This window comes from Lynx rufus, unplaced genomic scaffold, assembly GCF_022079265.1.
Source record: "Lynx rufus isolate CCGP_SWC_20201006 ecotype Redwood Valley unplaced genomic scaffold, mLynRuf1.p SCAF_7, whole genome shotgun sequence".
In the NCBI taxonomy this organism is placed as follows: Eukaryota; Metazoa; Chordata; class Mammalia; order Carnivora; family Felidae; genus Lynx; species Lynx rufus.
In genome coordinates, this window is record NW_025814889.1 from 24,942,143 (window position 1) to 24,957,817 (window position 15,675).

General features: G+C 38.1%; 1 protein-coding gene across 9 annotated transcripts in view; it reads left to right on the top strand.

Moving 5' to 3' along the window:
- Positions 1 to 15,675, top strand: part of ANKRD26 (ankyrin repeat domain containing 26) — a 113,013-nt gene that overhangs the window by 40,942 nt on the left and 56,396 nt on the right. For 8 of the 9 annotated variants that reach the window (XM_047065012.1, XM_047065017.1, XM_047065020.1 and 5 more), the window contains 7 exons: positions 5,120 to 5,246; positions 5,555 to 5,616; positions 9,216 to 9,306; positions 11,390 to 11,488; positions 12,119 to 12,147; positions 12,241 to 12,313; positions 13,950 to 14,207. In XM_047065012.1, the coding sequence (XP_046920968.1) occupies positions 5,120 to 5,246; positions 5,555 to 5,616; positions 9,216 to 9,306; positions 11,390 to 11,488; positions 12,119 to 12,147; positions 12,241 to 12,313; positions 13,950 to 14,207 (739 nt within the window). The remainder of the gene's footprint in view (positions 1 to 5,119; positions 5,247 to 5,554; positions 5,617 to 9,215; positions 9,307 to 11,389; positions 11,489 to 12,118; positions 12,148 to 12,240; positions 12,314 to 13,949; positions 14,208 to 15,675) is intronic. The other variant, XM_047065018.1, reaches the window with a different exon arrangement.

Genomic DNA, 15,675 nt, shown 5'->3' on the forward strand with positions numbered 1-15,675 from the left:
TACTCCATCTTTCTTTTGACTTCTAGTAGCATGATAGGTGGTTCTCCAAAGCTTCACTGTCTTTTCTTTAAAAAAAAAATTTTTTTTTTTAAGTTTATTTATTTTTGACAGAGACAGAGTGCAAGCATGAGCTGGGGAGGGACAGAGAGAGAGAGAGAGAGAGAGAGAGAGAGAGAGAGAGAGACACAGAATCCAAAGCAGGCTCCAGGCTCCAGGCTCCAAGCTGTCAGCACAGAGCCTGATGCGGGGCTCGAACTCATGAACTGTGAGATCATGACCTGGGCCAAAGTCAAACGCTTAACCGACTGTGCCACCCAGCTGCCCCCCAAAGCTTCACTTTCAATCTGCAGGTGTCCTCAGGTCTAAAATCTGTCTCTTGTAGACTGTATATAGATGGATCTTGGGGTTTTTTTTTATCCTTTCTGGTACCCTGTGTCTTTTGATTGGGGCATTTAGTCCATTTATATTTAGAGTGATTATTTTAAGATATGGAAGATATGGATTTAGTGTCATTGTGTTATCTGTAGGTTTCATGCTTGTGGTGAGGACTCTGGTCCTTTGTAGTCTGTGCTGCTTTCCACTCACAGAGTCCCCCTTAGGATCTCCTGCAGGGCTGGTTTAGTGGTCATGAGCCCCATTAGGTTTTGTCTGTCTGGGAAAGCCTTTCTCTCTCTTTCTATTCTAAATGACAGCCTTGCTGGGGAAAGGATTCTTAGCTGCATATGTTCCCATTCAGCGTATTGACTGTTTCCTACCCCTCCCTTCTGCCCTGCCAAGTTTCACTGGACAGGTCTGCTGCTACCCTTATGTGTCTTCCCTTGTAGATTAAGATCCGTTGGTCCCTAGCTGCTTTCAGAATTCTCTCTTTATCTTTGCATTTTTCGAGTTTCGCTATGACATGTCATGGTGTTGACCTAGTTTTGTTGATTTTGAAGGGAATTCTCTGTGCCGCCAGGACTTGGATGCCTGTTTCCTTCCCCAGATGGGGGAAGTTCTCAGCTATAACTTGTTCAAATAAACCTTCTGCCCCTTTCTCTCACTCTTCTTCTTCTGGGACTCCTATGATGTGGATATTATTTCATCTCACTGAATCACTTAGGTCTCTAATACCTGCCTCATGGTCTAGTAATTTCCTTTCTTTCCCTTCTCTGCTTCATCTTTGTCCATAATTGTATCTTCTATTTCACCTATTCTCTCTTCTGCTTCTCCCATCCTTGCTGTCACTGCATCTAGTTTATTTTGTATCTTGTTTACAGCATTTCTTTTTTTAATTTTTATTTTGTTAATTTTTTTAAATGTTTTTATTTATTTTTGAAGGAGAGAGAGAGACAAAACATGAGCAGGGGAGGAGCAGAGAGAGGGAGACACAGAATCCGAAGCAGGCTCCAGGCTCTGAGCTGTCAGCACAGAGCCCAATGCGGGGCTTGAACTCACCAACAGTGGGATCATGACCTGAGCCAAAGTCGGATGCTCAACCGACTGAGCCACCCAGGTGCCCCTTGTTTACAGCTTTCTTAATTCATCGTGACTATTCTTTAGGTCCTTGATCTCTGAAGCAGTAGATTCTCTGCTGTCTTCTGTGCTTTTTTTCAAGCCCAGCTATTAGTCTTATGGCTGTTATTCCAAATACTTGATCAGATATATTGTTTATATTTCTTTTGAGCTATTCTCTGGCTCTCCTTTCTTCCTGGAATTTTTTTGAGGAGAATTCTTCTGTTTTGTCATTTTGGCTAGTTTCCTGTCCTTTATGTGTTTTTTTTTTTTATTTTTTATTTTTTATTTAAAAAAAAAATTTTTTTTTTTCAACGTTTATTTATTTTTGGGACAGAGAGAGACAGAGCATGAACGGGGGAGGGGCAGAGAGAGAGGGAGACACAGAATCGGAAACAGGCTCCAGGCTCTGAGCCATCAGCCCAGAGCCTGACGCGGGGCTCGAACTCACGGACTACGAGATCGTGACCTGGCTGAAGTCGGATGCTTAACCGACTGCGCCACCCAGGCGCCCCTGTCCTTTATGTGTTTTAATAACTTGTTATGTGTCCCGCACCTGCAAGTACTACTATATTAAAAAATGGTCATGCACTGTCCAGGGCCTGGCACTTGAAGAAGTGTTTTTGGAGTGTGTTGTGTGCACTCTTTTGTTGTGTCTTTGCCTGCTTTTCTCCCTACTTGGAGTAGTGGTTTGGACCTTCCACCTGGTGTGTTTTGATTTGTTTGTTGAAGTAACCCTGGAAAAAAGGAGAAGGGGGTGTTGAAGAAACCTTATCCCAAACAAAGAGAGGTATGACAGGGGTGGCAAAAAAGACCAGGCAGAGAATCAAAGAAACTATAGGGCTTAATCCAGAAAGAGAGAGAAGAAAATAAAGAAGGAGATACAGAAAAGGTGTGAAAGGAATAGAGTAAAATGCCCGCTTTTAAACAAACAAATAACCAAAACAGGAAAAAAGGAAAAATATATATAGTAAGATTTGACTTGAAGTCAAATCAGAGACTATGAGGCTGATTCCAAAGGGAGGAGAGGAAAGAGTAGAGGAGAAAGAAAAGGGAAAAGAGAAGGAAAGAAACCAAAAGAAAAGAGGGGTGCTTGGGTGGCTCATGTGGTTACATGTCCGACTCTTGATTTTGGCTCAGGTCATGATCTCACTGTTTGCGGGTTCGAGCCTCGCATCAGGCTCTGCACTGACAGCATGGATCCTGCTTGGAATTCTCTCTCTCTCCCTTTCTCGGCACCTCTCCTGCTTGTTCACTCACTCTCCTCTCAAAATAAGGAAATAAATATTAAATAAAAAGAAAGAAAAGAAAAAAAAGTAATTAAAGTAAAAAAAAAACAAACTAACATACACAACCACAGGACAGTTGTCTACTAGTGCCCGGGACTAGAGGCTGTGCTGGTCTGGAGGAGGGGCTGTTTGGTTCCGTCAGTGTCAGTCTCACTACCTTCGAGAAGCAGTTACCAGGCCCAGAGGGGCGGGGTTTGGTGTAATGGGTCTGCCTCCATTGGGGCTCGTGTCCGTTCCCTGAAACCCCACCATGTTGGTGGGGAGAAAAATGGCGACACTCTAATCTCTCCTCCCCACACGAGGTGCCTCAAACCTCACTCTTTAGGCTGTCCTCACAGAATAGCCTGGGGGGGCCGGCTTGCCTTGCTCCACAGTCTCCTATGCTTCCTGAGCACTCCGCTGGGATTCAAAACCTTAGAGGATCCCTGTTCCCCCAGACCTGGTTCTGGGGTAACGCCAGTCTGTCCAGGGGACAAAGGGCCTCTGGCTTGTGCCTGCAGGGTCTTTTTCCCTTGGTTGGGGGGTAATATACCCTCTTTCCACTGTACTCAAGGGAGGGGACTGTTCTCTACCAGTGTAGCCCTGAGATTGCTACCAAGCCTAGGGGTGGCTCCCTCCCCTCCAGGCGTGGGAGGTGGCAGCTCTGGTCTAGAGAAAGTCTGGCAACCTTGAAAATTCTGATTTTTAGCTTCTAAGGCAGTTTTGCAAAGTAGAAATTGACTCTCTGGACCTCTCCTTGGTCCGTGGTCCGGAGAGGTTTTCTCTTATCCAAATACAATCCCACACTTCCCACAGCCTCTCCTTCTCTTCCGTTCGTTTTTCCACCGAAGGGCTTCCCCCACTCCATGCCTGTGTTGCCCATTTTATTTCTCCTATTTCGCATACACACACTTCTGTCCCACCAAGCTGTCTCTTTGCACCTGTGGAGATTTTTCTGTCACTGTGCAGCCTGTATTCCTGGTATTCCAAGTGCTCTGACCTCAATACTGCTGTGTTTGAGGGACAAGGGAAATTCTGATCCCCTTCCTCTGCCATCTTAACTCCTCCCTCCTCCTTTTATTTTCCTTTTCACAATTGCAGAGTTCTGTGTAGGTTTGCATTATTATATCAGTTTAATATGTTTTATAGATATTTATTATGGGCTTTTCTTCCTCGAAATTTATTGATCTGAATTTTGTCTTTTTTTTTTTTTAAGTTTATTCATTTATTATTTGGAGAGAGAGAGAGAGAGCACAAGTGGGGAGTAGCAGAGAGACAGGGAGAGAGAGATAATCCCAAGCAGGCCCTGCACTGTCAGTGCAGAACCAGATGGGGGGCTTGAACCCATGAACTGCGAGATCATGACCTGAGCTAAAATCAAGAGTCAGGTGTTAACTGACTGAGGCATTCAAGCGGCCCTAAAATTTTCTTCGGAAGGCCCCTGGGTACTTCAAATTTAATATGTCCTAGTTTAAAGACATTGTTTCTGACCCTTCCCCTTTCCTCTTTCCTGACTCTTTGTAATCTGCTCTGTCATTTGTTTTCCCTAGCCTAATAAATAGCAGCCCTGAAACAGGAAAAGTCCTGGACTCCGAACTTCCCTGAAACGACCGCATCCAGTCACTCACCACATTTGATATTTTGTACCTGCTTACCATTTTTCATGTTATTCCTATAATTCACTCTCTCACCTATAATTTTGCAATACTCTTCTGGTTTTGCTTCCTTTATGTTCATCCTACATTGCTGTCAGAGTGACTTTTCTAAAATATATTTGTGACGATGTAATTCCTCTGCTTATTTAATGGATCCCCATTACCTGTAGGAGGAAACTCATGTTCTAGCATAACACTTGCTCTTTTTATTTTTTGGTTTCGTCCTGATGTTCCAGTAATATCTATCTATCCCCTTCCCAATAACTCTGTTCCGGTTTTGCCATATTCCATAGGTGTTGTCACTTACTATATTATTTCATACTTGATCCTTTTGCTCATTCTAGAATGCCCTTCACACCCTCCCTGTGCACTTGTCTGCCTTTTAAGATACAGCCTTATCTTCCCAGAGTTTGCTGAGCTTCCCAAATGTGTTTTCTCCTTTGTGCGTTCACTGTGCGTTATTCACTTCACTCGTAGAACTAGTGGATATTTTTCTGTCCTTACCTGTTTTCATGCATCTCTACCACTACTAGCCTATAGAACAGACTCTGTCTTTTATTTATATTTCCAGCTCCTCCCCGGATAGTGCCTATGACTTGACAGATACAGTATGTGTTTGTCTTTCTGAGTGGGTGAGTGCGTGACCAAATGAATTAATGTGATGTTTTTCTGAAGCTGGGTTTTTGTTTTGTGTTGTTTTTATAGGAAGGAACAGCAAAGTCAGCAGTGGAAGCAAAGGAAGATGGTATTGGTATTATTGAAAATGTGCCACCAGAGCAAACAGTTAATGACAGTTTGACTTCTGGTGGAGTGCATAAAAATTACAGAAGTGGTAAGCTAGTGAATCTCTGTGAGTTGTTTTTCTATGGTTAGATGCTAGTATGAAAAAATCTGAAAGTATGTAGATCCAAATATATTATTCATTTTTTGTTATTTTTCTGTTGCTATCTTTATGTGTCTGTTGCTTTCTTTATAAGTATCCCAAGTACTACCACCTTTTTCTTCCTGAAAATCTTCAACTCCCTGAACATGCTTTCTGCTATTGCTTTTATTTTATTGAAATATTCATGAATGGAGATAGACTATGTGTTTAAAATTCATAGTAACACACGTTTTCATTAATTTATCTGTATTTTATAGATATGATGTCAGCATTAGGATTAGGAGAAGAGGAAGATGTAGAATCACCTTCTGATCCTGAGGTACTGTCTTCTTATGATTTTTAAATATAAGCATTGAGTGATGTTAAAACATCAAAGAGATGCTTTGACTTTATTCTCTCATCTCTGCATTTGCCCATAGAAACCATTTCCTTATATTTTTACCTATAATTGATAAAATAATTGTGTTAATTATGACAATACAGAATAATACAGTTCTCTTGCAAACTTAATGAAAGTTGCTTAGTATTAGTACAGAAAACTAAGGCTTAGAGGGAATTAGTTTGGGTTTTGAAGTTAAGTTATCTAAACTAAAGACTTACTAAAGAAATACTCAACCTATGGCCAACTGTATGATTCTGTGGTGTATATGGATGTGTCAAACTCCTAATGACATCCAGAAAGAGTTTGGATTATGGTGTTTTACAACTTGAACCTTCAAAAGATAATGCCTGGGACTTGAAAATATTGTATTTGATTGCCAAGTAGATCTACAAGGAGCGTTGGGATTATGATAACCACAGTTTGGTTTGGTGGTGCTTTAATAATAAAACCCTTTTTGGATAGTTAAAATAACATCGTGGCACACGTATAGTAATATAAGTAAAGTAATGATGACCTATTCTAAGGTGATAACTAAGGATAGAGGTAAAAAGGGCCTGATCTCTTAGACACAGGCAGCTGCTACATAATGCTGCAAGCACTGTATTTGAAGTCAAAAGACATGCTGTCATCTTGGTTCCATCACTTCCTAGCTGTGGGATCTTGGAAAAACTTGTTTAACTTGTTTGAATGTCAATGACCTCGTTCCTAAAGATGGTACTAATACTCGCCTCTTGGTTTTGTGTAATGAACAGATTTGGTAACGCTTTGAAAACTATAAAGGGGGCTATAGAAATAGAAGACAAAATGATCACAGTGGTATTTAGTGACTTACTAAATATTGAGGATACTTTTTTTTTTTTGAATCTTTGTTTATTTTTGAGAGGGGGGGTGAGGGGAAAGAAGATCCGATGCAGGCTCTGCACTGAGAACAGGGAGCCCAGTGCAAGACTTGAACTCATGAACTGTGAGATCATGACCTGAGCCAAAGTTGGGCGCCTAATTGACAAAGCCACCCAGGCTCTCCAAGAATACTTTTTTTATGTGAAGATGTCTGAAGGCCAATAAAATGGCAGTAGTGTCCAGAAGAGAATGGGAAAGTTAGAATGGGTTTTTGATTTTCTAATTTGGGCTATGTTAAGTTTCAGTAATCTATTAGTAGAGACATCATATGTGTATACAGTTGACCCTTGAACAAGATGGGCTTGAACTGTGGGAGTCCACTTACATACAGATTTTTTTTCTATAAATACAGTACCATCCTGTAAATGTATTTTCTCTTCCTTATGATTTTCTTTTTCTTTTTTTTATTATTCATTTTGAGAGACAGAGGACAGAGCATGCGAGTAGAGGAAGAGGGATAGAGAATCTTAAGCAGGCTCCACACTGCCAGCACAGAGCCTTACATTGGGCTTGAACCCACGACCTGTAAGATCATGACCTGAGCCAAAGTCAAGAGCCTGACCCTTAACCGACAGCACCAGCCAGCATCGCTTCCTTACGATTTTCTTAATAACCTTTTCTTTGGTTTATAGTGTAAGAATACAGTATTTAATACATATAACATAGAAAACATGTGTTAATCGACTGTTTATATTACTGGTAAGGTCAGCATTTCATTATAGTAACTCTGACCTCCCATGCTCAATTTACAGAGTTAATGGCCGAATGAGGATTAACAGGTAGATTAGAGGGCTTCTGCTGTAATATTCTGGTTTTTAATATATACTTTTTGATTTTTAAGTCTAATTGCTTTTGCTTTTAATTATTTTTAAAAAGTTTTTAACGTTTATTCATTTTTGAGTGACAGAGAGAGACACATTGTGAGTGGGGGAGGGGCAGAGAGAGAGGGAGACACAGAATCGGAAGCAGGATCCAGGCTCTGAGCTGTCAGCACAGAGCCCGACACGGGGCTTGAACTCACGAACCGTGAGATCATGATCTGAGCCGAAGTTGGACACTCAACTGACTGAGCCACCCAGGTGCCTCGTCTAATTGCTTTTAAAGTAGGAAATTCAGTAGATTAGTAGCTACGTTTTTGATATTTGTGGATTTTCGAGTGCATGGCCATCAGAGCCCTTAACCCTTGGTTTGTTCAAGGGTCAACAGTATAGTGATTTGGTACTTTTGAGATCTTCTCAATGAGATTATTGCAAATGTTTTGACCTTAATAAATTTGTCCTTATATACTGACTGCGTACCAAGCAGTTAGATACTGAGTGTACAAGTTGAGGGGTTAGGTTGTGGTGGTCGGAGCAGAAAAGTAAGTAAACAGCAATCCGTTATAAGTCAGTATAAATGCTTCCTAGAAAGAAAATGGAGAATGTTAGGTTAGAGAATATTGGGGGAGTTTGTAGTGAGGATGAGGATGAGAGTGGGAGTAGGAATTTTGGTAGTCAGAAAAGATCTGAGTGTGGCAAAAGCTGCCAAGTGAAAGATGAGAAGGACCAGTCATGTGAAGATCTTGGCGAGGGACATTCTGGACAGAGAGAACCACGGATCATCATTTTACTCCAATGTCTTAGAGTGACCAAGAAGTAGGAAGACCCACTCCATCATCATAATCATTGTTGTGTGTAGAAAAGAAAATGTGCATACTGAGATAAGTGCTTGGCACATTTTAGGTGATTAGTAAATAAATGTTCTTATATTTGCCTTTTAAAAGCTTACAACACTTTTTGAAGAGTTTCATACCCATATCTAAAATTTTTTTACTATTAGTTAACCATAATTTGAAGAAAAGTTTTTCTTACTACTTTGCCATTCGATCCAACCCTTCTTTCATCAATAAAAATTTCAAGCCTTTGTTTACCTAAATGAAGCAGCAGCTACAACAGTGTTTTGTTTATACTCAACATGATATACTCCAAAGTTTCTTATCATATGAGATATCAATTAACACTAAAACAAATGTCTGCCATTCTATTAGAAGCAGTTTAAATTTATAGCAAGTATACTTTTAAAGAATTTGTTTAAAAAAATTTTTTTAATGTTTATTTATTTTTGAAAGACAGAGAGAACACGTGAGTGGAGGAAGGGCAGAGAGAGAGGGAGACACAGAATCCAAAGCAGGCTCCAGGCTCTGAGCTGTCAGCACAGAGCCTGACGTGGGGCTCGAGCCCACGCATTGTGAGATCATGACCTGAGCTGAAGTCAGACGCTTAACCGACTGAGCCACCCAGGCGCCCCTAAAGAATTTATTTAAATACTTATTTTAAATGTCCTTTTATTTTGATCGGGAATGCAAAGTAAGGTGTTTTGTTAGTTCCTTTTTGAAACGTGCATATAAGTCAGTCTTCTGTCTATGAAAGTATTCTGGCCTTCCATGTTCAGTGTACAGAGTCAATAGCCAAATGAAGATTAAAAGGTACACTTAATCAAGAGAGCATATATGAGGTTTTCTATTTAAATGTTTTGGTTTTCAATATGTTTTTCTTATTTTTAAGTCTGATTGTTATTAAAATCGGAAATTCAGATATTTTCTTAGAAAAGGATTAGGAAATCTTTACACAACTCATTATTGATGCTAATTTTAACAGAGTATGTCTGAGAGTCCAAACAAATATGTTCCTCATTTATCTGGAGCTGTGGATCAGAAAGGGCAAAGTATATTAAATGGACAAGTAGAAGGTAAGAACTGTATTTTACTAAGAGGTCATTGGACAGATTGTTGATTTAAAACAGGAATACTGATATATTCTAATATCTAAAGAAAATCACCTATTAAATGCATAGTAAAGAGAAAGAGATGTGAAAAGGAGATAAGTTGTATCTTATGTGGTGTCAGCAACAGATTGAGAGTGCCACCACAGGAGCTAAATGACTAGTTCCCTTTCAAGATACTGTAAGACCTAAGGAACCTCAGGAAATAAGAAAAGAGCCAAAGAGGGAATGATGAGAACAGTGGAGACTACAGGGAATAAATAAAGGAAAGTAAGCAGGTGTTTATAGTGTTTCTACTGGAAGGTGGTAAAATACACTAGTTCTTTAAAAGGAATAGCAGGCTATTTGAAATGTAGGAATACTGTAAGGTGAGCTTCCAGTACTAGAATTTGTCAGAGTAGCATACCAAAATTTTCCCACTCTTACTGTTATCCTCTTTGTTGGGAAGACATTAAGGACTGACAGCTGATGATGCAGAGTTATGTCCTATCTACCATGGATGAACTTAGGCATTTATAGTCAGCGATAAATGTACATACTTTAATGCCATATCAAATTGGAGGTACTTCATAAGAGAGTTATCATTTAGTGCAAAATAAGAGAATTGGAAAGAGGGTCAGTTAGGGAGACATCAAGGAACCTATAGCTCTGATTAAAAGTTCCATTAGAAAGTTTATGACTTTTAGGGCGCCTGGGTGGCTCAGTTGGCTGAGTGTCCGACTTCAGCTCAGGTCATGATCTCAGTTCGTGGATTCAAGCCCCATGTCAGGCTCTGTGCTGACAGCTCAGAGCCTGAAGCCTGCTTCAGATTCTGTGTGTTTGTCTCTCTCTGCCTCTCCCCCGCTCATACTCTGTCTCTATCTGTGTCAAAGATATACATTAAAAACAAAATTTTTTGGAGGCACCTGAGTGGCTTGGTCGGTTGAGCGTCGGCCTCTGGGCTCAGGTCGTGATCTCGCGGTTCGTGAGTTTGGGCCCTGCATCAGGCTCTGTGCTGACAGCTTGGAGCCTGGAGCCTGCTTCGGATTCTGTGTCCCCAACCCCTCTCTCCGCCCCACCCCTGCTTGTGCTTTGTCTCTCTCTGTCTTTCAAAAATGAATAAACATTTTGGGGGAGTTGATAGTGGGTATAGAGGGTATAGATGTAAGATACTCCTGCTAAACAAAGGGGAAAAATGTGGTAGAGATAATCCATAACAAGAATATAAAAGTGGAACATTCAAGACCATAGATCCAGAAATTACTGTTGAGAAGGAGGACTGGTGAACGGAAAGAGAGAGGAATGCATGGTGTGTTAGCTAGGAAACTTTGGAGTTGAGGAGGAAACTGGAGAGAATTCACGTTAGATGGCTGGAGTACATGTGCACTAAATCAGAAGATTAGATCACAGCTACTCCAAAGAATACTAAAAGCAAGTGGAGTGCTAGAATTGGGGTAAAACCTAGCCACTCATTTATCCTCCTCAGATCTCTTAGACATCAAAGATACATGTTGCATTGGTATTCATTATTCAAATGAGATTAATTTGAATATGGAAGCATTGGCTGTTATTTTTTTAAGACAGCTAATTTATTATATGATAGCTATTTTTAAAAATTTTTTAATGTTTATTTGAGCGTGAGACAGAGGGCAAGCAGGGGAGGGGCAGAGAGAGGGAGGGAGACACAGAATCTGAAGCAGGCTCCAGGCTCTGAGCTGTCAGCACAGAGCCCAATGCAGGGCTTGAACCCACAAACTATGAGATCATAACCTGAGTTGAAGTTGGATGCTCCACCGACTGAGTCACCTAGGTACCCCATGATATGATAGCTATTTTGTAAAAGCCTTTTTTAAAGGCTTACATGATCTACCAAATCAAACTAATTTTGGAAACAAAAGAAGTGATAGGGTTAATTCCCTAAATGCTAAAATGGTTATTTTCAGTAAATATGATGCTGATTTTGAAATAGAAAAGATTTTTGGTATCTAAAAATTTTGTGGCAATTAATTTTATTTTTCCCTTTTGGTAATCATATTTCCATATTAAAAGCTTATTATACATTATTTCTTAGATGTGTTTTATATACCTTCTTGCATGAGTGGATCAAGAAACTTTAAGATGGCTAAACTAGAGGATACAAGAAATGTAGGCATACCAGTAACCCACATGGGTATGAACAAAAATGAATACTTTTATTAACTGTTATTCTACAAGTATATATCCAAGCTGATCAATTGAGTACACTTGCTCTGATGAGAAAGAAATTATGCATTCAACTGAACTGTCATCACAACTGTGTACTGACTAAATTATAGGACAAATTGAAGAACATGGTAAATACTTGTAGTATAATGGTATAAATGATTTTGCTGTACTGCACATTAAGGGTATGCTGTTGCATTCTGCCATCGGCTTTCACATTTATCCTCTCAGGGTCATGAATTGTTCCTCTAATTCAAGATTGCTTGTCTTTACATCAGTCAGCATGTTCACATTGGTACATGTGCACTTTTCTATTTTAGTTAGTCATTTGAAACATAATCTTAACTTTTGACATCCTAACTGCATGTTCTGTGGAGCCTATATTCCTATTTTTTCTTCAGTATGTATAATGCGTTCATTTTTCTGTCTTGTCACTGTCTTAACCCACCTGCCTGTCCCCCCAAAAATAAAACACCAAAACCTAATGTAATCATTTTCAAAGCGAAGCATGAGGATTCAGCTCAGTACTAACTGCATGAATGTATAGTTGGCTTTCATATTTACATATAATTGACTATTTGTCCCTTTTGCTTTTTAGATCCTCCTGACAAATATCCTCACTTGAAGGTAAAACTTCTATATTTTTATCCTGAATTTTTAACTACAGACTGTGTGAGATGTACATTATGTCTTAATCATATTGTTTTAATACCCATTCAGCCTACCGTTGAAGTGGAAGATTCTTTTTCTGATAAAACAGTAGGAATGAAGGATATACAGACATCCAGATCAGGTAAATTTTACAATACAAATTTAACAGTGGAAAGAAGTACACTAAAATATTTGAAATGCTCTTATTCCTCATTTTTTTTGGTGGCACATTTAGTTGAAGGATTTGACATAAATAAGGTAGATGTCATTGTTGGTATCCATGTTTGAAGAAAAGATATTTACAAGCATAGGAAAAAGAGATTTAAAAAATATAAGCTTTAGTTCATGTTTCTTGTTTTATTTTGGAATCCTAAATATTCCTAATATTAATTATTAGACTCTTAGATTTTTCCAGTGTTCAAAATGCTTATTTGAATTCTGACCTTTACCTAGAGTAAAGCTTCACTTGTTAACATGTCCATTGTGTTTTAACTTGATTTCATGTTATCTAAATAACAGTTTAAGCCAAATATGTTCTGCTTAGCAGACTGTGTGTATTTGTGTATGTGTGTATGTATGTATGATGTCTTTGATTATTAAAAATGGGGGAAGTAATTATTTTTTATATTTAGTAGATACAATCTTTTAAAACAGTAATTCTGAAGCTTTTTGGCTTTATAGTCCTTTTATATCATTTAAAAATTATTGGGAATTCCAAAGAACTTCTGTTTAAGTGGGTTGCATATGTTGGTATTTACAATATTAGAAACATTTAAAATACAGGTATACACAGTCATATATTCTGTTAGCCATTAGACCTATGACCCACAGTTGTGATACTATTGCATATCATATCTTTAGAAGACTCCATTGTACACTTAATATGAAAATGAGAATGAAAATGTCAAATAATATTTAATATTATTGTGAAAATAGTTTTGACCTCTTGGACTGCCTGAATGGATGGATCTGGGACTCCAGGGATTTTCAGATGACACTGGAGAACTGTTTTAAACCATATACAGGGTTCATGGATGTGAAATGATAAAGGGGCCTTTGTGATGAAATGGACATTTAAGTTCCACTTCTGATTTTCTTTCTTTCACTTTTCTTAAGACGTTTAAATCAGACAATCTTGCTTTTTTTAAAAAAATATATATTTTTGTTACATATTCATTTTCTGTCTCATGGCACTATTTTTTGGATCTAGTGTAGACTGAGACTTATCCTGTTTTTACATGGCAACAATTATGTCACTCAAGGCTTTTGTTTCCATATAAATTTATGTTTAGCCAAGGCTTAAAAATTGAATTCTGATGATATTGGTACATTGAGGAAAGACCATTTCATTGTGATTAAAGTAGTACCATTCATTAAAAGTTTTTTTAAAAACCCATGTCTTTAGAACACACAGTGCATATTTAAACATAAAATAAATGGTTAGACATAGATTTTGTTACTAAAATATTCATAACCTTGAGCAGTCTTAATTATTAATAAATAAAGCTTTTATGAGATACAGAATATGTAATAGAGTTGCTTGAATGAATCGAAGTATATAATGGTAGAGAATTAAAAAGAAAAAATGAGAGACTAGTTAAATTTATCTATGTGAATGTCAAATATAGGACATGTAAAATACAATAAGCTCTGAAGGAGTAGTAATGTGTTTGGAGGGAGAGGAGGATATGGAACTGCTTCTCTGAGGAAAGAATTGATACAAATTAGTCAAGTATGTATTACTATTTGCATTCTAATAAATGAAACTTTGTTTTCAGATTTTTCGGATTGGGAGTCTACTAGTTTGACCTTCGGTAATGAGACTTGTCAAACATCCAAGAATTTGAAGGTTGATGATAAATGCCCATTTGTATCACAACCAATGATCAAAAATCAGTCAGCATCCACAGATTCTGGACCGATAACCTTAGTAGATAAAGAAAAGATTAATATTGGAACTGTGCTGCTGTTAGGTAATTGTACACTCCATGACCTGAGTGAATCACAGTTACCAGAAAACAGAGAGAGCAAAGAAGGTAATGAAGCATAGAGAATTCAACCTCTTCGTGGCTTCACCATAGTTGTGGTTTTTTGAAAATAATTTTGTGGCAAAATTTAATTTGTGTTTATTCTTTTTAGGTAACCTACAACCAGAGTATTTTTAGCAATACATTTGCATTCTTCCTTTGACTAAAGCAACGTACAGATAGCAAAGAGACATGGAGAAATTAATTTATTTTAGGCTAGCATTTAGTGTACACTGGAGAATGGGTAGCAGGATTATATTTAGAACTTTCGGACTAGTTGGAAAAACTAGGTACGGATCTAAAGATTGACTACTCAAAACATAGTTTCTTAGCTTTATTTTTATAGCTCTAAATTCACAAGTATCGGTCATACTATAATCACTGTAACAAAAAAAGCACCTTCCCAAACAAAATGTTAAAATACTTCCTATATTTTCTATGATTTTATTTTAGTGTTGGCTTTCTCAATTGAATCACTGAGAATTTATCACATAGTATCATCTTCTCAGCTATGTACACATAGTCTGTCGCCTTGTTTTATTATTTTTAATGAATAAATAGTTCACAAGGAATATTGGTCTTAAAGAGTACTGTATTATTTAAAAATAATATATGGAAAACCAATTTTTTTTAAATAGCATCTTTAAAAATTTTTTTTAAATATTTTTATTTATTTTTGAGAGAGAGAGCATGAGCAGGGGAGGGGCAGAGAGAGAGGGAGACACAGAATCTGAAGCAGGTTCCAGGCCCTGAGCTGTCAGCACAGAGCCTGATGCGGGCGGGGCTCGACCTCACAGACTGAGATCATGACCTGAGCCGAAGTCGGATGCTCAACCGACTGAGCCACCCAGGCTCCCCTTGGAAAACCAATTTTAATTCTACTAAGATACTCAGTCTATTGATTAATGACATCTAATGTGTGTTCTACTTTATGTACCAGTGCCCCTTTTCAGTCATTTGATCAGGTCTGTACTAATAAATTGTACAATATTTTTTTCACCTCTGTAGTTTTATGTTCTTTTCTTTCTTGATTTCTAAAATTAACATGTATTCTCAAAAGATTTTGAGCTCTTTCCTAGAGTAGTGAGTATAGGCTATAAATCCAGAGTTATTTAATATACAAGTGACTTGTTTGCTGTTACTTCTTCATGAGCTTGGTAGATCCCAGAGGCAGGACTTTCAAAACAAAACACCTACACAGGCTTCTGTAACACATAGAAGGATATGAAATAGAAAAATTACAAAATAAATACAAGCAGCTTAAACCAGTTCATATAGATCATTTCTTACTTGATGCCTTTTTATAAAGTTATGAACAGAGTTCTCCAGGGACTGAAGATTGTGTGTTTATTCATTTAATACAGATTTAGTCTGTGCTGGGTCCTAATAATTTTATATCCTGAGTATTTCTGGAACCATTCTGTTGATTTGGATGTGCATCATCTTTATTTTATATTACTGCCTTCTAATTCATCTC